The sequence below is a fragment of the Mytilus californianus genome, unplaced genomic scaffold (assembly GCF_021869535.1).
Source record: "Mytilus californianus isolate M0D057914Y unplaced genomic scaffold, xbMytCali1.0.p SCAF_1, whole genome shotgun sequence".
Lineage (NCBI taxonomy): Eukaryota > Metazoa > Mollusca > Bivalvia > Mytilida > Mytilidae > Mytilus > Mytilus californianus.
The window spans coordinates 135,137,111-135,160,651 of NW_026262581.1; the positions used below are offsets into that span (position 1 = coordinate 135,137,111).

The 23,541-nt window shown below is 31.7% G+C and overlaps 2 protein-coding genes across 3 annotated transcripts in view; both read left to right on the forward strand.

Annotated features, from left to right (window-relative positions):
* Positions 1-23,541, forward strand: part of LOC127735489 (HAUS augmin-like complex subunit 3) — a 28,859-nt gene that overhangs the window by 3,495 nt on the left and 1,823 nt on the right. For both annotated transcript variants that reach the window (XM_052245679.1, XM_052245672.1), the window contains exons 4-13: positions 475-558; positions 2,403-2,514; positions 5,626-5,841; positions 6,525-6,667; positions 9,375-9,509; positions 10,159-10,342; positions 10,813-10,965; positions 20,150-20,246; positions 21,310-21,457; positions 22,203-22,380. In XM_052245679.1, the coding sequence (XP_052101639.1) occupies positions 475-558; positions 2,403-2,514; positions 5,626-5,841; positions 6,525-6,667; positions 9,375-9,509; positions 10,159-10,342; positions 10,813-10,965; positions 20,150-20,246; positions 21,310-21,457; positions 22,203-22,380 (1,450 nt within the window). The remainder of the gene's footprint in view (positions 1-474; positions 559-2,402; positions 2,515-5,625; positions 5,842-6,524; positions 6,668-9,374; positions 9,510-10,158; positions 10,343-10,812; positions 10,966-20,149; positions 20,247-21,309; positions 21,458-22,202; positions 22,381-23,541) is intronic.
* LOC127735575 (uncharacterized) lies at positions 13,407-16,518 on the forward strand. The gene is made up of 2 exons (XM_052245821.1): positions 13,407-13,724; positions 15,337-16,518. The coding sequence occupies exons 1-2, from the start codon at positions 13,640-13,642 to the stop codon at positions 15,849-15,851; spliced, it is 600 nt and encodes a 199-aa protein (XP_052101781.1). The 5' UTR covers positions 13,407-13,639; the 3' UTR covers positions 15,852-16,518.

A 23,541-nucleotide genomic window follows, 5' to 3' on the forward strand; every position in this document is an offset into this window, starting at 1 on the left:
TAGTTCAGTTCATGGAATGTTTGTATTTGTAGTTATTTGTGAGGCTATATATTTTCACACAAAAGAATATAACTCTTACCTATACATATACATGTTAAGATTTACTTATTTGAGAAGATTTAACTATTTGAAGTGACTGCCATTCATGTATCTTGGTCATGAGATACTGAGTCTGGCAGTGTTTTACCAAGCTAAGATCATCTAGACATTTATCCCTCTATTCAGTGTGAAACCTTTCATTCATGGATTACCATTCTTTTACCCAAAGTCTTAAATACAGTTAACAAGCATTAAAACATAGTTTTCACATACAACTGAAAATGTAGACAATTTGAAAACCACTCAAGAATAAGATTATGCAGTTATGTTGCATCTTGGTCACCTAAAAATAAATTGACATATAATAGTAGTTGTTTATTCAGACGCCAATATTAAAACTGAAACAGAACAATAATTTTATTATTTTAATTGCAGGAAACAAAATGATCAGTTAAAGATGGATATAGAATGCTGTCGCAAGAGGAAACAGTCACTTATACAGAAAAGAAACAGACTGAGGTTAAATAATGGTTATCATATTTAATATGGGATAGATATAATTATTATTATATTTTAACAAGATTTTTTTTTTTTAAAACAGAAATAAATAACCAATACTTCTATTGTCTGGTCATAAGGTAACTAGTTTATTCACAATTACTCTAACTACAGTTCAACACAGTTATTGAGTCATCACAGAAAAAATAGGAGAAACATTTTGATAACAACAATGAATTCATTGAAATAGAACATTATTTAACACATGTATTTAGATATAGATCTTTGGATAGAGTATAACAACATACAAAAAAAAAGTAAAAAAATAAAAGTTGTATGTAACTTTTCCAGGTATTTTAGTCATTGTGCTGCTGAAAGTCATAACTAAATCTTACATGTTGGATATCAACACAATATATAAAATTCTGTTCATATGTCAACATTGCACTAGTTCTAATACATTATGATTGATGTTGAAGAAGGTGACAACAGGAGTTTTGTATTTGCAATCTATTCTTTTTCACATATCACATATCACATAATCTATTGCTAAACATTTAACAAATATGTATATATATATATGTAAACCTCAGATCTGTGTACGGCATCAAATCTGTGTCCGTTTCTCAAATCTGTGCCCCATCGTGACGTCAATCGCTAATCTATGTCCGTTAAAAAAGATACGGCCTCAAATCTGTGTCCTATTTTCAAATTTGTTTTCAATCGTGACGTGATTCGCAAATCTATGTCCGTTAACAAAGATACGGCATCAAATCTGTGTCCTTTTCTAAAATCTTTTTCCAGTTTTTTCGCAATGCGCAAATTTATGCCCGTCTAATAAGTATGGCCTTACAGGATTTTTGTTTTATTAAGTCATTTCCTATAATTCAATGTTAAGTTGGGATGTGTTCTCCATGTGTGTGCTTAAAAATTTAATTATTATATGATTTACATTTTATTGTAAAACTACAACATTTTCAAATTGTTTGCTTTTCTTGATCCCTTGTTTAATTGTTCTGTAGTAATTATCGTTACTTCCCTTTACTCATTACGTTTTGATAACAAATACGAAACATAAGTTAATAAAAAAAACCTGAGACAAAATAACATCTATATACAAGCAACTAAAGATACATGTATGGCCTTCAACAATGAATTGAACCTATTCTGTATCGTAATCTGTAAACACATACACCTATTTGTTCAATGTATCGGTACCACATAAAAATGTTTAGGGTATAATTTATTGCCGGTTTAACAACGACATTTTGTGCCACTATCTTATTAAAAAAGGTTTTTTTTTGGTGAAACTATTCCGGTTTCAAATCTATGTATTTTTTAAAATCCATTGTGTACCATGACATCAACATTCAACAACCACAACATAATTCTGTGTACAAATTATTGACATAACGAGCATACATGTTACTTTATTAATGTGCCTTCAAGAATGAAACTACACATATTTTTTTACTTGATTACGTCTTGCTATGTCTTACGTCACCACATTTCGATAAAGGACATAGATTTGTGACAAAAATGGCCATAGATTTGAGTTAATAAAGGACATAGATTTGAGACAATAAAGGACATAGATTTGAGACAATAAAAGACATAGATTTGAGCCAATAAAGGACATAAATTTGGAACGTCTATGAGGCAATATTAAAAAGGACATAGATTTGCGGAAAAGACATAGATTTGAGGCTTACATATACTTATACACTTTTGAGTCTTATGATTGCTACAAGAAGACAAGAAGCTGTTTCATATCTAGGATTAGAAATACATAATAGCATTTTATAATTGATTTCATTTTGTATTGGTTTATCTAAATTTCATCTAATCATTGATTTATTTTGTAGCTTACATCAAACAGGGTTAACACACCGTTTGTCCAAGTTAAAGACTGTAGAATCAAAGGCAAAGTCACAGTACAAGAAATGTCTAGAACAGACTCAAGCTGATAACACACAAGTAATCCTATAATGTAAAATCAATCTGATTGAACAGACTCAGGCTGATAACACTCAAGTAATCATATAATGTAAAATCAATCTGATTGAACAGACTCAGGCTGATAACACACAAGTAATCCTATAATGTAAAATCAATCTGATTGAACAGACTCAAGCTGATAACACACAAGTAATCATATAATGTAAAATCAAGCTGATAACACACAAGTAATCCTATCATGTAAAATCAATCTGATTAAACAGACTCAGGCTGATAACACTAAAGTTATCATATAATGTAAAATCAATCTGATTGAACAGACTCAGGCTGATAACACTAAAGTAATCCTATAATGTAAAATCAATCTGCTAACACACAAGTAATCCTATAATGTAAAATCAAGCTGATAACACACAAGTAATCCTATAATGTAAAATCAAGCTGATAACACACAAGTAATCCTATAATGTAAAATCAATCTGATTGAACAGACCCAAGCTGATAACACACAAGTAATCCTATAATGTAAAATCAAGCTGATAACACACAAGTAATCCTATAATGTAAAATCAATCTGATTAAACAGACTCAGGCTGATAACACACAAGTAATCCTATAATGTAAAATCAATCTGATTGAACAGACTCAAGCTGATAACACACAAGTAATCATATAATGTAAAATCAATCTGATTGAACAGACTCAGGCTGATAACACACAAGTAATCCTATAATGTAAAATCAATCTGATTGAACAGACTCAGGCTGATAACACTCAAGTAATCCTATAATATAAAATCAATCTGATTAAACAGACTCAGGCTGATAACACTCAAGTAATCCTATAATGTAAAATCAATCTGATTAAACAGACTCAGGCTGATAACACACAAGTAATCCTATAATGTAAAATCAATCTGATTGAACATACTCAAGCTGATAACACACAAGTAATCATATAATGTAAAATCAATCTGATTGAACAGACTCAGGCTGATAACACACAAGTAATCATATAATGTAAAATCAATCTGATTGAACAGACTCAGGCTGATAACACTCAAGTAATCATATAATGTAAAATCAATCTGATTAAACAGACTCAGGCTGATAACACACAAGTAATCCTATAATGTAAAATCAATCTGATTGAACAGACTCAAGCTGATAACACACAAGTAATCATATAATGTAAAATCAATCTGATTGAACAGACTCAGGCTGATAACACACAAGTAATCCTATAATGTAAAATCAATCTGATTGAACAGACTCAGGCTGATAACACTCAAGTAATCCTATAATATAAAATCAATCTGATTAAACAGACTCAGGCTGATAACACTCAAGTAATCCTATAATGTAAAATCAATCTGATTAAACAGACTCAGGCTGATAACACACAAGTAATCCTATAATGTAAAATCAATCTGATTGAACATACTCAAGCTGATAACACACAAGTAATCATATAATGTAAAATCAATCTGATTGAACAGACTCAGGCTGATAACACACAAGTAATCATATAATGTAAAATCAATCTGATTGAACAGACTCAGGCTGATAACACTCAAGTAATACTATAATGTAAAATCAATCTGATTAAACAGACTCAGGCTGATAACACTCAAGTAATCCTATAATGTAAAATCAATCTGATTAAACAGACTCAAGCTGATAACACACAAGTAATCATATAATGTAAAATCAAGCTGATAACACACAAGTAATCCTATAATGTAAAATCAATCTGATTAAACAGACTCAGGCTGATAACACTCAAGTAATCCTATAATGTAAAATCAATCTGATTGAACAGACTCAGGCTGATAACACTCAAGTAATCCTATAATGTAAAATCAATCTGATTAAACAGACTCAGGCTGATAACACACAAGTAATCCTATAATGTAAAATCAATCTGATTGAACAAACTCAGGCTGATAACACTCAAGTAATCCTATAATGTAAAATCAATCTGATTAAACAGACTCAAGCTGATAACACACAAGTAATCATATAATGTAAAATCAAGCTGATAACACACAAGTAATCCTATAATGTAAAATCAATCTGATTAAACAGACTCAAGCTGATAACACACAAGTAATCCTATAATGTAAAATCAATCTGATTAAACAGACTCAAGCTGATAACACACAAGTAATCATATAATGTAAAATCAAGCTGATAACACACAAGTAATCCTATAATGTAAAATCAATCTGATTGAACAGACTCCAGCTGATAACACACAAGTAATCCTATAATGTAAAATCAAGCTGATAACACACAAGTAATCCTAAAATGTAAAATCAATCTGATTAAACAGACTCAGGCTGATAACACACAAGTAATCATATAATGTAAAATCAATCTGATTAAACAGACTCAAGCTGATAACACTCAAGTAATCATATAATGTAAAATCAATCTGATTAAACAGACTCAAGCTGATAACACTCAAGTAATCATATAATGTAAAATCAATCTGATTAAACAGACTCAAGCTGATAACACACAAGTAATCACATAATGTAAAATCAATCTGATTGAACAGACTCAGGCTGATAACACATAAGTAATCCTATAATGTAAAATCAAGCTGATAACACACAAGTAATCCTATAATGTAAAATCAATCTGATTGAACAGACTCAGTCTGATAACACACAAGTAATCATATAATGTAAAATCAATTTGATTAAAATACAGACCCTGTGTCCATGTTTTGCCTACTAGACAATGCTAGATCTGACAATGCTTTCTTTCTGTCTTGAAGACCTATTACTGATATCGGGTTTGTCGGAATAGTTTTATTGTCTGAGCTTCAAGTTTTTGTTTTATTCACACTTTAAACTACAGTTTAACACACATAGCTCATTAACTGTAAGAACTTGAATGTGATTAGACATGAATTAAAATATGATAGCATCAGAGCTCAAATATAATATTCAAAACTGAATTGAGAAAAAAAAATAATGGATATGTAAAAACATAATTTAAAGTTAATGACACCAGAAGTGAAATACTAAAAATAATGTCATCAGAATTTAAATTATTATCATAAAAGCTGAAATGTTATAACACAAGGGCTACAGAGTAAATATCTAACTGATTTTTACAGATGAATAATAGTCTTGATGAATTGGTGAAATCTGTTTCACGCACCACTGATTTGTATGACAGGAAAGAAGAAGTATCAGATCAAAACAGTCATGTGACATTAGACAGACCAACATCTCCCGTATTTCTCTCTCAGCTATCCCAGGAGGAATACAATAAAACTGAAGATAAGTTTACACAAGAACTTACATCGTATACTAAAAGATTATTCTTTGAGGTAAATGGATTTTTGGAGATGTCATTGTAATCAGTGATTTGAAAACTATGTAAAATGGAATTACTATTTCTGTTGGAGTTTGTATTGGCCAGCTGATGTGTATTTGTGATATTTGAGCATGCCTTCCTGTTTTGTATGGAAAGTTTTCTTTATTTGAGGGATGTCAGTCTTGTAATTTCTTATAGATTTTAGATATTCTAGTATTTTGCATGTTATGGTCAATTTGATTATCTCCCAGATGTTACATTATTATATGACTTAAGATACTAAAAAAAAATAAAAATAAGCAGGGTTATTTAGTTGTGCATATGCATAAAAGATATATCTTTTGAAAAAGTAAACAAGAAAATGTATTTTACTCATTTAATGTAATGGTCATATGACATTTTTATAATGCCAATATGATTTCATCTCTTTCCTACATTTCTTTTATCAGTGTCGTTGCACAAATCTTCACACTTATATTGTATTTTTTATTATTTGTGTAGCATATATCTAAAAAGTTTTGGTCGTTTTCTTAAGACTCTAATTTGCAGAAATTGTGGTCAAAATTGGTGTTTTATTTATTAAACAGAAATCATCTTCTTAATGAAAAGTATTTTGGGTATCTAAAATAGAAAGAAATAAAAAAGACCAAATTTATGCAGTATTCATTTTGAGATAACTGTAAATTATATTTATAGGGAATAGCAGAAATGACTGGTCAAGATGAAGGTTCTAGATATGAAATATTGGAGGTCAGTGATCCTGAAAATTTACTGGTGCGTGGAGAAGCTGAGGAAATCAACATTAGTGAATGTAAAGAGTTAGCCAGAATACAGGCATTGTTAGTATTTAGATATTTTAGATATTTGTCTCCCTTTGTTAATATCATAAGTTTCTTTTTATTGCATGTATAATATAAATTGTAAGCATAGAAAATATGCCCCCTCATCTTTGCTAAAAAATAAGAAGACCTTTGTAGACGGTTGTGACCAAATCAATATTTTGATGATGGCTTTAAAAAAAAATGTTTTTTTGTTTTTTTTCTGGAAAAGTACATGTATGTACCAGGGCTTCCAAAATTTCCTGACGACAGCCAGACATTTTTCAAAGAAATATTTTGACGGTCAATGATCAGCTGGATACTTAAATGTAACTGAGAGGATGCATAAATTGATATATGTGTCTAAATAATTAGTAGTGTTATATGCAATAAAATTATTTATAACTGTTTTGTTTTCTTCATTCTAAAAATAAATAAAATATTATCCTCGGTATTGTGTCATTTTTCTGTGTATCGTAATACAGTAACCATCATTGCATCAATCAGCTTCAGTACCTGACTGTTCTCATGTTTTTGTTTCTGTTTATATAATCTATCTTCTCTCTGTGAGTACTTAACACTTTGTAAATTAAGGGTATCTTATTTGAAACTGTTGATGTTGGCTTTAATTGCAGTACAACTTGATCATCAATACACGTGATACTTTTCTTTTTGTGTATTGATTACCTGACCACGTGACTTTTACAACTGATGCGGTATTTATAGATAACATTGAGTAGGCCCAATGAAGGATATTGTTTTAAACCGTGTAAAATCTACTGAACAGTAATAACATTTTTCTTTGTACAATTTCCCAACCTGATTTAGATAATAAGAAGAATAAATAAAAACATACTCAGTTGATAAATAATTTAAACTAATTTTCAGTTCACCAGCTTTGAGGTTTGATAAGTACAAAATTAAATGTTTTTGCGTAGCCAGATCAGTTGACTTGTCGATCATAATTCCCACGGCAGGACTTAACTTTACGTCGGACATCACCTCTTTCTCTATAATATCGGAAATTGTCTGAATAAATTCGGAGCAGGCATTGTTCTCTTGATGTAATTTAGAAGTGATCACGGCACCATTTAACTTAGTTAAATCATTTATTGACTGAAATTTGTCCATTGGTAAGTTTTCTTTAGCAATAAAGATAGCATTACGGAACAAGGTGCACATTGCGTTGTCAGTCTTTTCATGAACTTTCTCAAATACTGATACAATTGGATTACTTTTGGAAGCTGTCTCTAATTTAAGAGCTTGAACGTGGTCATTGCTATTAGCATGCTCTACAACGGCTGACTTTCGAAAAGTTATTTTTAAGTTTATGTTTTTGACAAATGTCACAAAACATGGCATTTAGCATACTGTCAAATCTTAACCATAAAAACAGTTGTAACCATTTATGAATAAAGATTCTAGCATTTTTAGCAGATTTCGAATATTGATCGGAATCGTCACGTTTACGTTTGCCCATGATGGCAGATTTGTAAAGTTCAATTTGAGACAAAGTCTTTATAACAGTTGGAGATTGTCATGATTGGATATTCTTCTTTATGATTTCAATTATAAAAACAGTTTTTAATATGAAAACAAGAATAGAGAACGCCCCCCCTTATTTATTGGACAACTCAGCTGTTCTCGGTGTTTTTTCTATATATTTCAATAAATTTTCCCCTTTAGAGTACCCCAGTATTTAACACGATGTACAGTGTTAAATAAAATAATATATCATACTTATTCATTTATAAATATCCTTATTTGAAGAATAACTTTTAAATATCAGGATACTTTTTTAAACTGAATGCTCATTTAAAATAATATCTATAAAGCGTAATTAAATAGGATGTTGTTCCATACACGCTTACATGTTTGACCTCGTTTACCTGATCACCTTTATGTACAGTGTTACGCATCATTAATTCTATTGATAAAGACAAGCTAAGGACACCTCATCAAAGGTTACAAACCTGTAATCAGTGAATGATTTATGGCTTCAATATAACTTATTGAAGGGATAATTGTTTGACAGCTTGTTGTTATTTAAATAAAAGAAAACGTGTTTTTTCTACTTTTTATTGATGTACACAAGCTAAAGACCAAGCGGTACATTTATGTACCCAGAGGATTAGACTAACTGAGACACTTCAAAGTATCTGAAATATGCTGCATCTGTTTTATTAAACCCAATTATGACCGAAATATCTTTGTGAAATAGATTGCCACAATTATAAACTAAAATGCTCAAACGGACATGCCCAAAGCCCCGAACGGACATTTTTATCGATCGATAGTTGGTAAAAATTGAAATGACCGTTTTATGAAAATGCCTTGAATAACAAAAAGTGGCAAACCAATTCTATTTGACCGTTTGAGGCTGAGAGCAGCCGGACTTTTTATGAAAGTTTTGGTCAATTCCGGAATATATGACCGTTTTGGAAGCCCTGGTATGTACCTTTGATTTTATCTGATACCTTGTGGTTTTGGAGAAAAAGCTGTCCCAACTTTTGGCTCTTTGTCTCCTGGACAACAAGTGTGAATGAAAATTGTTTGAAAGCAGCAAATTTAGTATACCCCAATACCATGAAAGTCATATATAGAATATAATGGAAAGTTTAAAAATATTGGTACTTTATATTTTATGTAAAATTTGAATGTTTCCAATATTTTCATTCTTAAAAAATTAATGCATGTATTGTCATGTGATAAAATTATATACTTTTAGTTACCCAAAGAGTGAGGCTAAGCGTATCAATGCTTTAATGAATAGCAAACAGGCAAATGCTTGTGTACAGTCAGCTCAAGATATCATACAGTCATTGAAACATGGTGATTTTGGAAGAGATAGCAGCAAGTTAAGGTAAATATAAAAATAAGATGTGGTATGATTGTGAATGAGACAAAGCTCCACAAGACACCAAATAACATAGAAATTAACAACTATAGGTCACTGTATGGCCTTCAACAATGAGTAAAGTTGGTATTTCCATCACCCTAAGATTACTTATAGTCATAGGAAAATCATAATTTTAGATTGTTGGTTGCTTATTTAATGTGCAGAGGCAAACATCCCTCACATGTTAACAATGTATATAAATTTTGAAATATTGTTGAGAAATGAGTGGTGAAAGGGTACAGAAAGGCAATTTACTACCACTGGATAAGTACAATGTATAGAGACGAAACAAAGGGGTGAATTTAGTCTTTAGTAGTGGCCACAATCTGGTCACCCTTTTGAACTATGAATAATTTTCTATATAAAAATTCTATTTTTGTAGCAAACAAGATTACTCTCAAACACGACATACTTTGGTCTGCTGTCAATTTTTTTAACTATCATGTCCACACACGCTTTCCAGGAATAGGTTACCTCTGTTCTATGGCTTGGGGTATCTTGGTCAAATTTTTTGCTTCTTTGAAGGATTTTTTTAAAAAAAGCAGAAAGATAAACGTATTAGTTACTTAGAGTAAATGTTTGATGTTAGTTAAATGAAGTTATATGTTTTCAGCCAAAGAATCAATGAGAAAAGAAACGCCGTAAGTTTAGTTAAGAGGGAGATTGCTGGAATGGCAGAGAGAGATATTCCTGCCTTAATACAGGAGAGTACAGCTTCTCAAGTATCCAAGATACTGACGGGGGATTATAATCTCAAACTAGCCAGGCAGGATTATTTCATATCAAACCAAGATAAGGTAATTAATATGGTTATTTTTTTTTATGATTTAATCAAAACTATCACTTTTATAGAATATTTTCATGAGACATTGAAACTTTTAACAATGTAAGACAACACATTCATGGAATGAAATGAAAGACACAGGTGGTCCTTACAACTTATGACAGGACCAACAGACTTGCTAGCCAAAAATAGATGTCCCCTTCATGCTGCAGCCTTGTGCCCTATCACATAAAAATGTTTGCCATTGTTCCCCTTTGCATTACCCCATTTATAAAAAGGAGATGTGGGGAATAGGTCAGTGAGACAGCAACAAGTAGATTTTTCAGAAGAATCTATTTTATTCTATTTTATACTGTTAATTTGTTGGTGAAGAAACCTGTCTATTAAGACCATATATGTTGACTTCTAGATGTCTTTTGGGTTTTTATAATGTCTCTTGACATATGGTCCACTAATTTCTTTATTCATATTTATATTTTGTAGGTTTTGAATGAATTGATTTTACAAAGATCAAGGAATGAGTTCCTTACCATGGCATATGAAGTTGAGGCAAGAAACCACAGAGATATACATAGATTACTGACAGCAGTTAAACAGTTACTTTACACACAACTTAAATCATATGAAGACAGAATGGTAATCTTCAAATTCTTGTAGCCATGATTAATCTTTGATAGGTGATGCATTTATTCATCTGAAAATATAACCATTTGATGACTTTTTCTATTTGAAAGGATCAATTTACCATTTGGTCTCCTGGATTGCTCCTGTCCATATGAGATAGCCATACTGCAGGTGTCTGTTTAGCTATGCAGGATGTATAAATATGCAGCCATGTATGATCAGAATAGGGACATGAGACCATTTCGAATAAACAAAATTTGATTATAAACAGCTAATGCTTCTTGTGGTGAAAAGACTATAAAAAATTCATTTGAAAATTGACAAAAAATGTTAGTGTGCAGACATTTTCTCAGATTAACAAAACAAGAATGTTTTTATTGCACATAATTTGAATGATTGATGGATGGAGGTAAGAACATACTATATCCACCAAATTGGTATAGAAACAAAGCTGAATAAAGAATGAAAATTCTGAATATGCAAACTAAACAAAATATTATGTTAGATTAAAGCATTTGTTAATCATATATCTTTGTAATAATCAGATAATAAGATGACCTTAACTAAAAAGTTATACAAGTACCTCCTGCACCCAGTTTTACATCTCTTGGTTGAATATAACCCTTTGTTAAATCTTATTACAGAGGGTTATGTAACCAAGGGTTAAAATTCTGTTGTTCAACTTATTTTAACCCTTGGTTGCTTAACCCTTGGTTTAATTTTCACTAAATGTTAAGACAGATGTGACAGAGAGCACCTGTGGTTTGAAAAGAAGCATTGATCTATCTTAGAAATGTCCTTGATTATAGATAAATAGAGTCTACATTATCTTACTAAAATGTGTTTAATTTTTCTGCATGATTTTTTTTACATTAAATATAACAAGGTAAAATTATGTTGATATGATTATTTCTATTAGGTTAAAATATGAGCGTTAAACTCCATCCAAAAAGGGGGAAGGACTGTAAAACTTAATAATCAGTTTTTCATTACTAATTATAATGATAATGGAATACAAAGAATATCAAACTATAAGTGGTCTTTCCAATCGAGTAGTAAATTCCTTGGTTAAAATTATAACCGAGGTCCGAAGTAAGGTTAAATCTGAATCTTTTAACCAAGGATTTAACAAAGGTTAAATTTAACCACAGGATGAACAACAGAAATTATCCAATAGTTAAGTTTTAACCAAGGGTATTGATATATAACCCTTGGTTAAAATCTAACCAAGAGATGAACAACAGGTCCTGAGATGTTTTGGTTTAACTGCTTGACCTTTTTATACGACCGCAAAGTCGTATATTGGTATGACGTTGGCGTCGTCGTCCAAGGACACATTGATTTTTGCACAATAACTTTAGTTTAAGTGAATGGATCTCTATGAAATTTAAACATAAGGTTTATAACCACAAAAGGAAGGTTGGGATTGATTTTGGGGGTTATGGTCCCAACAGTTTAGGAATTAGGGGCCAAAAAGGGGCCCAAATAAGCATTTTTCTAGTTTCATGACAATAACTTGTGGAACAGTGTATGGATCTCTCTGAAATTATACCACAAGTTTCCATACCACAAAGGGATGGTTAGGATTGGCTTTGGGGGGTTATGGCTCAAACCATTTAGGAATTAGGGGCAAAAAAGTGAGAAAAAACAAGGGTGTCCTGGTTAATGGACATTACTTAAGTACAAATTACAGTGTAAGGGAGGTAATTCAAAAACTACTTTGAATTACCTCCCTTACACTGCTTTTAAATTATGTATATAGAATTTTTGTATTGTCTTGAGGTGATTAGCTGTATATTCATTTTTAGAAGATACTATTTTAATAATTTTAAAAATGCTGATTAAGGTAAATTAATTTTAGCTATGATTATGTATGTTATTTTCTATTTTAAGACTTTAATGATGTATTTAAATGGGTTATTATGGTTGCAATCTCCATGGAAATTTGAATTGAAATTATGACCATGACAGAGGGAAAATTTGTTTTTAAAGGCAGTGCTTTAATGCCTTTCTAGTTGCCGTGTTAATATTTCTTTCCGCGATATCCAATTTATCTACGTGGGGGGTCATTAAGCTCCAAGTAGATCCGGAAAATGTTGATTCTCTCCTCTTCTTATTGTGGTATAAAATGTTTTTTGTCTCATTTCATTTACATTGGGAAATAGAGAAACGATCATTGTGTTTTGTTAGTTTTAAAAACTTTTGATATATTTGTATTTTACATTATAAGCAGTCAACCGATTGACAAACTAGAATTATTTGAATTCCGTGTGGAAAGAGGTCGGGTTAATTTCGAGTGTTATCTGCAATCTAGATGTTTATAAATCATTTCAGTCGTTGATATAATAATTAAAGGTCAACTGAACATGAATTATATTATACAATTTAAAGCGCATTTCTGTTTATGCACGCGAACCCGTCTAACGTTATTGTTATTTCGCAGTTATATAAAGTAGCAAATTATCGTTCCTGAATAGGTGGCGCCGTGGTAGCCGATCCTGCACTTCAACTTCCGGTTTCTGCACTGTGCAACTATTACAGTTGCATTTTTAATTAACGATGCCAAGTACTTGTTGTTGTGTACCTGGATGTCATTTAAGAGGAGGACATGCATTTCCAAATGACTTAAAAAGAAGGAAAAGTTGGATCAACGCCATGGCCCATACGCAGATTGGACGAGAACACAATGAAATCGTGGAGTCCATCTCAATCAGCTGTTGTTTGCAAGGCACATTTTACTGAAAAAGACTACGTGCAGGAAACTATTCATGGTAAGACTCTATTTTCTTTTTAAAATATATAGTTATATATGTAATCGCCATGCGAATAAACCAAAGTCAGTTTACAACCGCAATTATTGTTTTAGAATAAAAGGGGGTGGTTAATTCAAGACGTCATAATTTTTTGGATTACGATTCAATGTGATCTGTTTGAGATTTTTTGGTGCTTGCTACAATTATAATGATTTCTTACAAGAGGTATATCATACTGAGAATTATTTTAGCAGTAATTATGCTTATGTAGTAATGACAGGAATGCATAAGCTATGCCTCATAGACTTTCTTGAAAAATATCAATGACAATGTTAACAGGAACAAAACAATGACATGCTCTCATCTATATTATAGTTATTTAGGTACAAACAATGTATGTTTGTTGCATACGTCTCTCATTGTTTGTCCTTTGGATTTACATAACATACATTTTGATGTACATTGAATCAGGCTAACATAGTTTTATCCAGATTGTAATGAATAAATCTAGTTAATATTTTGCCAGGTTACGAGTACAAAGGAATTATAGTTATCTCGTACCATTGTAATTCGTACCAATGTCAACTCGTACCACTAAACAAAAACTCGTTCCAATGCAAACTCGTACCACTGCTAACTCGTACCATGGTAAATTCATACCATTTTAAACTCGTACCAACTTATTTAAATGCATTCAAATGGTGTTTAATGATGAATATATACTTTAATTTCACTCAATACCTCTTAAGTCTGTAAAATGTATATAATTTGAAATTACAATAACCAATTTGTAGCTAATTTTCCTTGTCGAATTGGATAGAGAAAACCGTGGCAGATTGGCTTTGTTGTCTCCCTTGAATATACTCTTTTTTAAACTTTTACTGACAACTATTTGATTTAATTTTTAATCATTCCAAATCAGTAACATTGAATAGATTTGGGTATTTTTCTATTGTTTCTAAAAGGAATTTTATTTAATGAAAGAATTTATTGATTGTGTTTTAAAGGTTTAAAATTGTTTATGACCAACAGTTAGAAAGTATGAAATTTATTTTTATACAATATTCAGCACATTTCAGCAGAATATGACCATGCTTATATGATTATACAAGTTGATTAGTTAAAGATAAAAAAAAAACAAGTTGATTAGTTAATAATCAACCAATAATCACACAATCAAAGGAATTTAATATATTTATTAGCATGGTAATTAAGAAATTACATTTGTATTTTTGTCTTAGTTTTCATTAAAATCTGGTATAAATTTCAAAGATATTTTAATTTTTTGTATAAAGCTTTAAAAAAAAATAATCATAAAACATTCGTATTTTTGTCTAAGTTTTCATTAAAATCTAGTATAAAATTCAAGTAATTCAACTTTTTTTATTTAGTTTACCAAAAAAAAAATCATAAAACTTTCGTATTTTTGAATATATTTTTAATGGTACGAGTTTGCAGTGGTACGAGTTCTGATTGGTACGACTTCCCAGTGGTACGAGTTTACGTTGGTACGAGTTTACGTGGTACGAGTTTACAATGGTACGAGTTAACTTGCTTCTGTACAAAGTATGCATTGCTAATGGAAGTTCATTTAATTATCAAAAAACTAATGTTTTATAACCTTTTTCAGGGCACAAACCCACCATACAGAGACTTAAGTCTACTGCCAATCCCAGCCTATTTTCCTGGACCAAGCAAGAGACTGAATCGTCCGCAAAAAGAAAAATCAGGGCAGTTTCCTGTGAAAACAAAAAAACTAAACTTGATGAATATTGTAGTAGAAATCTAGAGGAAAGTTTTGATTGTAAAGTTGGTTTTCCTGAAGAAGTAATTCATACTGCAGACAGGACTTATGACTGTCCACCACCAACTGCTGTGCTAATGTTGAGCTTCACAGATGGAATTACGCAAACACCATCAATGCCTATATTTTCAGCAGAGAATTTTGAAATGAAGACACGTGACACAGCCATGCATTTTTATACCGGTTTAGAGTTGTATACTAAATTTTTATTTGTTTTGACCACACTTGGTCCAACAGCACATTGTTTGAGATACATATATTTTCAAATTGATAGGGTGTCATTTGAAAATCAGTTTTTATATGACTTTGATGAAATTGATGCATTATACAACCAACTTTGAACTGTCTAGATTCTAGATTGAAACTAGTGTTAAGAATATTGTGTAAACATGGATTTTTTTTATGTCTAAACAGTGGCTTGAGGCTAACACTTGGCCATTTAGTGGTTTAGTCAGGTATTTTTCGCCATCCAACTTAGAATTAAAGTTTCCTACAACTTGGATTATTATTGACAGCACAGAATATCCCGTGATAAAACCTAAAGCTCCTAGAGCTCAGGCAACCTTTTCATCATATAAAAACAGAAACACTGAAAATACTTGTATGTTCGACACCTGGTGGTTTAGTCAACTATGTCTCTAATGCATATGTTGGTTGTACCAGTGACTGTGAAATAGTTGAAAGATGTAGAATAGTTCAATTATGTGATCCAGGTGACAGTGTGATGGCAGACAAAGGTTTAAATGTGCAAGATTTGTTTGCTCACTTTTTTCAAAAAAAGAAACAGAAATTAGTTCCAAAACTCTTATACGGGATAGAAAAGTCTCCAATTAACACGTGCACATAGAGCTAATTATTGAATTGGCAAAACATACTAATTTCTAATAAATCCTATGAATGGAACTGAAACAAAACTTTCATCTGAAATAACATTTAGTTGTTTTATGTTGTGTAATTTTAGAACTTGTATTGTGCCAAAGGATGCATAAATAAAAGTGACGCAATGAAGTTTGTTCTGATATATATATATAAATATTATTTACAATTACATGCACATGTAAATTGTAATGCATATAAAAATAAGGAGATGTGGTATGATATTCAGTGAGTTTATCGAACTAAAGTGCATAAGAAATGGGTTAAGCAGTTACAGGTGTTACTGTCACCATACAATCTCCAACAATTAGAAAAACTTGTACCATGTAAAAAATTTCAGAGATCTTACAACTAAGTTTTGTTGTCTCACCTTGACTTTGGTGAATTGTTTATATCTGTTGATGTAAATATAAAAAAGAAGATGTGGTATGATTGCCAATGAGACAACTCTCCACAAGAGACCAAATGACACAGAAATTAACAGCTATAGGTCACAGTACGGCCTTCAACAATGAGCAAAGCACATACCGCACAGTGAGCTATAAAAGGCCCCGAAATGACAATGTAAAACAATTCAAACAAGAAAACTAACGGCCTAATTTATGTTCAAAAAATGAACGAATAACAAATATGCAACACATAAACAAACGACAACCACTGAATTACAGGCTCCTGACTTGGGACAGGCACATACATGTACATACAGAATGTGGCGGGTAAAACATGTTCCCGGGATCCCAACCCACCCCCTAACCTGGGACAGTGGTGTAACAGTACAATATAAGAGCGAACTATAAAAATCAGTTGAAAGAGGCTTAACTCATCAGATGGATAAATACAAATACAAGTGGACGTGGCCGGGTAGTTGTACATCCAAACAACAAAAAGACACTAAGTACAGATCTGAGAGTACTCGCATTTACTGACAGCTAGTTCAAAGCCACAAACAACTGATAAAAAAATCTTGCATCTAAGACTAAATTATCAATCCGTAAGCTCCCTTTAGAATTTTATAAATTTTAGATTTTACATTTCTGAGTTATGGGGTTTTATTCACTAAAAAGGGGGGGATTTTCCAGTTTTTGGACAACAACTCAAAAATGCTTTAAGCAGTTCGCATGAAACTTTGGTGAATTATTTATAGCTATTGATGTAATCTCCCTATTGATTTTCATAAATTTCAAATATGACATTGAGAAGAAATTGAACTTTATTTGTTTATAGTCTGGCAACAGATTTATTAAGTATTGCGCAACAGCACAGTGTATTGCACAACAGCAAGAAATCTTTAATTGAATATAAATTCAATTCATATAACCGATTTCAAGTTCTTTGACTACATTTATTCAGAAACTATAATATGTCAAATATTCAATTACAATCCAAATTCAGACCTGTATCAAGCTTGAATATTGTGTCCATTTTTGCCCCAACTGTTCAGGGTTGGACCTCTGTGGGTGTATCCAGCTTCGCTCAGCGAATCAGTTTATTACTTAATAAAGAACTCCTTTTTGTCGAGCCTGCAACTTTTGTCGCAGAAAGCTCGACATAGGGATAGTGATCCGGCGACGGCATTAGCTAACTTCTTAAAAGCTTTATATTTTAGAAGGCGGAAGGTCTGGATGCTTCATACTTTGTATATGGATGCCTCATGTTACGAAGTTTCCGTCAGTCACATGTCCAATGTCCTTGACCTCATTTTCATGGTTCAGTGACTACTTGAAAAAAAAGTTAAGATTTTTTGTAATGTTGAATTCTCTCTTATTATAAGTAATAGGATAACTATATTTGGTATGTGCATACCTTGCAAGGTCCTCATGCCTGTCAGACAGTTTTCACTTGACCTCGACCTCATTTCATGGATCAGTGAACAAGGTTAAGTTTTGGTGGTCAAGTCCATATCTCAGATACTATAAGCAATAGGTCTAGTATATTCGGTGTATGGAAGGACTGTAAGGTGTACATGTCCAACTGGCAGGTGTCATCTGATCTTGACCTCATTTTCATGGTTCAGTGGTTATAGTTAAGTTTTTGTGTTTTGGTCTGTTTTTCTTATACTGTATGCAATAGGTCTACTATATTTGGTGTATGGAATGATTGTAAGGTGTACATGTCTAGCTGGCAGGTGTCATCTGACCTTGACCTCATTTTCACGGTTCAGTGGTCAAAGTTAAGTTTTTGAGTTTTGTCTTTTTTTCTAATACTACCGGTATATGCAATAGTTCAACTATATTTGGTGTATGGAAATATTTTATGATCTATATGTCAGTCACACAGGTTTTTTTTTTACCTTGACCTCATTTTCAAGGTTCATTGCTCAGTTTTAAGTTTTTGTGTTTTGGTCTGTTTTTCTTAAACTATAAGCAATAGGTCAACTATATTTGTTGTATGGAAGAATTGTTAGCTGTACATGCCTGCCTAGCATGGTTCATCTGACCTTGACCTCATTTTCTTGGTTCATTGGTCAATGTTTAGTTTACTTGGTTAATGTTAAGTTTATGTGACAGTTGTAATAAAGCTTCATATTTAGGACTATCAACATTATATCAATGATTAGTAAAGAAGGCGAGACATTTCAGCGTGTGCACTCTTGTTTCATTCATAAATTACTTTATATTTGGAAATATAATTTTGCTTGGAGTTATAGTTTCTAAAAAAAGTATTGTCATTGAAAGAGTTGACATGTTGCAATGTACATTTATTCTACATAGTTCTATGGTACCAAATCAAAAGCTTATATTAAAGAAAGAAGTCAAAGGTTTCCCATCATAGTTTAGTTACATACATTTTTTTTGTACCTGAGGTCGTTGAATATAGATCATTATATAAATAAGGAGATGTGTTATGATTGCCAATGAAACAACTATCATCCATACATTGTACTTACCAGTAACAAACCACATTTGCAAAGTTGAATAAAATACAGTTGATAAAATTTACTTATTACTTAAAAGAAAATGCCAAACTATTTTAAACAGTATTTGACTATAAACATAGATAAAAAAGGTACAAACTGGACATAATGCACTAGTTCATAAACAAGTGAGAACAATCGCCTTCATATAGTGCTCAGAATATGACATTCATAAAACTTGTTCAATATCATTAGAGAACTCTAAATCTTAAATACTGAAAGCCACCTCTGATAAGTACAATGTACTATGCAAGATAATGATATAACTGGACTAAAAATACACACAACCTGTAATTAACTGCCTTTATAGCGCTTTTGCGCTTTGATTGGAAAAAGAGGGGGGGAGGTTAAAAAAAAATTGGGGGGGGGAACAATTTTTCTCCTCAATATTTCAGTAATCAAAAAGAAAATCCTTCAAATTTTTTTTTTGGAAAAAAGGGGGGGGGGGGGGGGGTTAACTCGCAACAGCATAGTGTGTAGCACAAAAGCAAAAAATTGAATATAAATTCAAATCATATAACCAATTCTAAGTTCTTTGACTACAGTTATTCTGTGTCAGAAACCTATTATGTGTCAAATATTGAATTACAATCCAAATTCAGACCTGTATCAAGCGCGAATATTGTGTCCATTTTTGCCCCAACTGTTCAGGGTTGGACCTCTGTGGTCATATCCAACTGCGCTCAGCGAAGCAATTTATTTGTATAGCTTTAGATGCATTTTAAGTGGAATTGGCCACTTGCATGCTAATTGATTACCACAGGATAGTAAATGCTGTTATATAAACATTGCTGTTACAAAACTACTGTAAAATTATGTCTATTATTTTAATATATATTCTCTTTACAGAAAATGATGGAAGACCCTGCATTAAGTTCAACAAGACAACAGAGAGGGACAATAGATTCCAGAGACAAATTCTCAACCAATCTTCATCACATGTTAGGCAAGTGTTATGTCCATTTTACTGGTCATCATAGAAATATTTCTGTCACACTTTTCTCATGTATATCTTAATATAATGACTTCATATTTGGTCAGCAGCTTGACAGTGCTGAGTTTTATTTGTGAGCACTTTTTAGATCTGCCAGACACCTACTTCTTGTTTTTCTTGTTTAACTGAATTACCCATGGGTTATGTTAAGCATGACAACCTTTGCAACTTGGTGTCTAACTACAATCTTCATCTTACATACCTTAAATTTACCCTAAGTATGATAACCATTATCTTGATGGTTTAATGTGACGTCTGTTTTCTCTGAACTAGTACACATTTTTGTTTAGGGGCCAGCTGAAGCCCACCTCCTAGTGCGGGATTTTCTCGCTGTGTTGAAGACCCATTGGTGGCCTTGGGCTGTTTTCTGCTCTTTAGTCGGGTTTTTGGAAAATCTGACACATTCCCAATTTCCATTCTCTATTTTATTAGCTTAAACTTCAAGTAAGTAGACCTTCTGAACAACTTTCATTTGAATTATTGGAATACTTAAGTTGGCCATGACTGGGTGTCAACCCCCTGCCATTTTTCAGAAAGTAATAAACAGTTTGGTATACAGATGTATCTTGGAGTGAGTGACTTTGTACCATAAGATGAAGGTTACTTGACAGCTATTTTATGGTTCAATGACTTAAATAAAACTTTCGGATTTCATCGACTTAAAGTTTTACATCCATGTGTAGATCTCAGATTATGTAACCTGTAACTATATAACTTAGATTTATTTTGGGGAATATAGCAGCTTTCCTAAGTTGATTTGTATTAAGTTAAAGACTCATTACTTAGTGTCCACCATTCTAAGTTGAAAACTCATTAATTAGTGGTCACATTTTGGTGACAACCATTCTAAGTTGAATTGGATTTTGATAGGACTTGATTAGCACATAAAGTCTATTAAGCCAATTGTCAGATGGGGCAAATTTTATGATCGTAATTACCTATGTTTACAAATGTAAGATCTTTTGTGAGGAAAAATGATATCTTATTGTTTTATTGTAAACTGGTTATATTCTAGGTTCTGAAGATAGAGAGGAGAAGAAGCATCTATTTTTAACATTTAACAGTCTTGTACAGGGAGCAGATAAATTAAGACAGAAATTTTCATCAATGAAGATCAATAAAATAGCATTGGAAGAAAAACAAGAGGACAAATTAAAACAGTTGTAAGATTATTATAATGGCTGGTAGTTTGATTAACCTTTAATAAGGCACTACTCCCAACTAATTATTTTTATTCTTTTGAAAAAAGACTTACTGAAAAAGATGAAACTTAATTAATAATGTGATGCTGTTTTAAAAAAAGAAGAGATATTACACAAACCATGGCAGTGGATTATTCTGACAGAGGTTGTAATAACCATTTAAATGGAAGTGAAGCTGTGGTAATACTATTAATTATGTCTTTCTGTTTTTTATCTGGGGTTGCACTTTATAAAGGCAACTACTCTTGATCTAATGACTAGATTTTAATTAGTCTATACATAATACCTGATGCCATTATGCTCGTCCAATTTAATTTTTTGGTTTTAATGATTTGTGTTGTTTCCTTTACCAAAACATGGACTATATCCACAAAAGGGAGTAGAAATCTATTCGCTACAATTTCTCTTAAGTTAAACCATGCCTGACTTCAAAATATTTCTAACTTAAAACTGTTGTATCTCTTTTTAAAACAAATTTGTTCTTAAATTTTTTGGGGTGATTCGCAGCAAGAAATATATTTTGCCATATCTGTATACCAGGGAACAAGGTAAGTTTCTGGTTTATATTGAGAATTAATACTTTTTTCCAAGAACATTTACAATTTGGAAGGTCATTGAATAAGTATATATTTTTAACACACCAGAAGTAGAAACATTTCTGATATAACAAGAGACATTCTAACAATCTCTTGTATGAACTTTATAGAGAAAAGAGTTTACAGATCAGTGAGCAGGTTGTGTACTCTGGTTCTAGTACAACCAGTGGACAGCCGTGTATGACACCCAGGCAGCTGATGGAATCTATGACACAACTGGAGGAAATGTTAAGGAAATTAGAACAGTCTATAAAGGAAGTGGTTAAAGATCTAGAGAAAAGGAAACAGGTAGATTGTTTATGTACAAGTTTAAATAATGTATCATTATCAAATGAGTTATATATTACTAACTTCCTTCACCAGAATCCACAGTATTGATTTTGTTTTATAGGATTTTGACAGTATGAGAATTAATTTTCATTATAAAAACAAAATGCTTGAAAATTTGTATGTGAGCTTCTCTTATTTTATTTTGTTAAAATGCTGGAACACTTTTAATATTGAGTGAATGAACTTGAAACATTTTTAACCTATGTTATTTAAAGTGTTGAGTCAGCAACGATTAAATGTTACAGATATTTTTTTTAATTTCAAACCAGTATTATTTTATAATAGACAAATGATTCATTATTTAACTTTGACTTCTTTGTTTATTGATCCCACACTCATCATTTCAAATCTTTTTCATTAAAACATTTTCACAGAAACTTATTTGTACAAACAATTAGATGTTTAATTTCTTAACTGTGACAGTAATTTTTGTGGAGGATAATGCACTAGATCTTAAGTACTTAATGATATTGTGTGCACCTCTCATTTTATTTGGGACCAAATGATTCAAGGTTTCTCATGGAGTTACCTAAATCTTCTAAGGGGAAAATCATCTTATATAGACTTATTTACACTTGTATGCCAATTTGTCCGCCATTAGGTAACACCACACACAAGTTCCCATAAACTTTGACATCACAATTAAAAAAGTTTGACGTCACAATTAAAAAGTGATTGTTGCTCGACGTCAGATGGTTATTCGGAGCAGATCTAAGGTCATTCTGAGACAAAATTCAGCTACATACTAAAAGTGTAAATACGTTTATTCACAACTCCCTCTTGTTTACTTACTGGATTTCATTTAAATATTCACAAAGTCTTTTTAGTATGATGCCTATGTGAATTTTCTATTTCCTTTTTTATCTGCATGATTTTTGCCATATATTGATAAATGGTAGACATCTTGTATCCAAACCACTGACCAGATTGCAATGAAAGTTTCACAGAATCCTCCTTTATAATGCAACTCTTTGGTTCCTGCTATACATCTTTATCCGACTATTTTTTTCGAGGTTCTGCTTATCAAATGATGACTCTGCCATATCTATACAAATTGTGGTGTTGAAAGTATGATTGTGTCATCTCTTTTCACTGTTTTTCTTATCTTAGTGAAAAAGA

What these genes read in the sequence shown, in the direction of transcription:
- LOC127735575 (XM_052245821.1), top strand. Translation starts at nt 13,640, where the DNA reads ATGAAATCGTGGAGTCCATCTCAATCAGCTGTTGTTTGCAAGGCACAT. An exon ending in CGTGCAGGAAACTATTCATG is followed by an intron (nt 13,725 to 15,336) that starts GTAAGACTCTAT and finishes AACCTTTTTCAG; the next exon opens with GGCACAAACCCACCATACAG.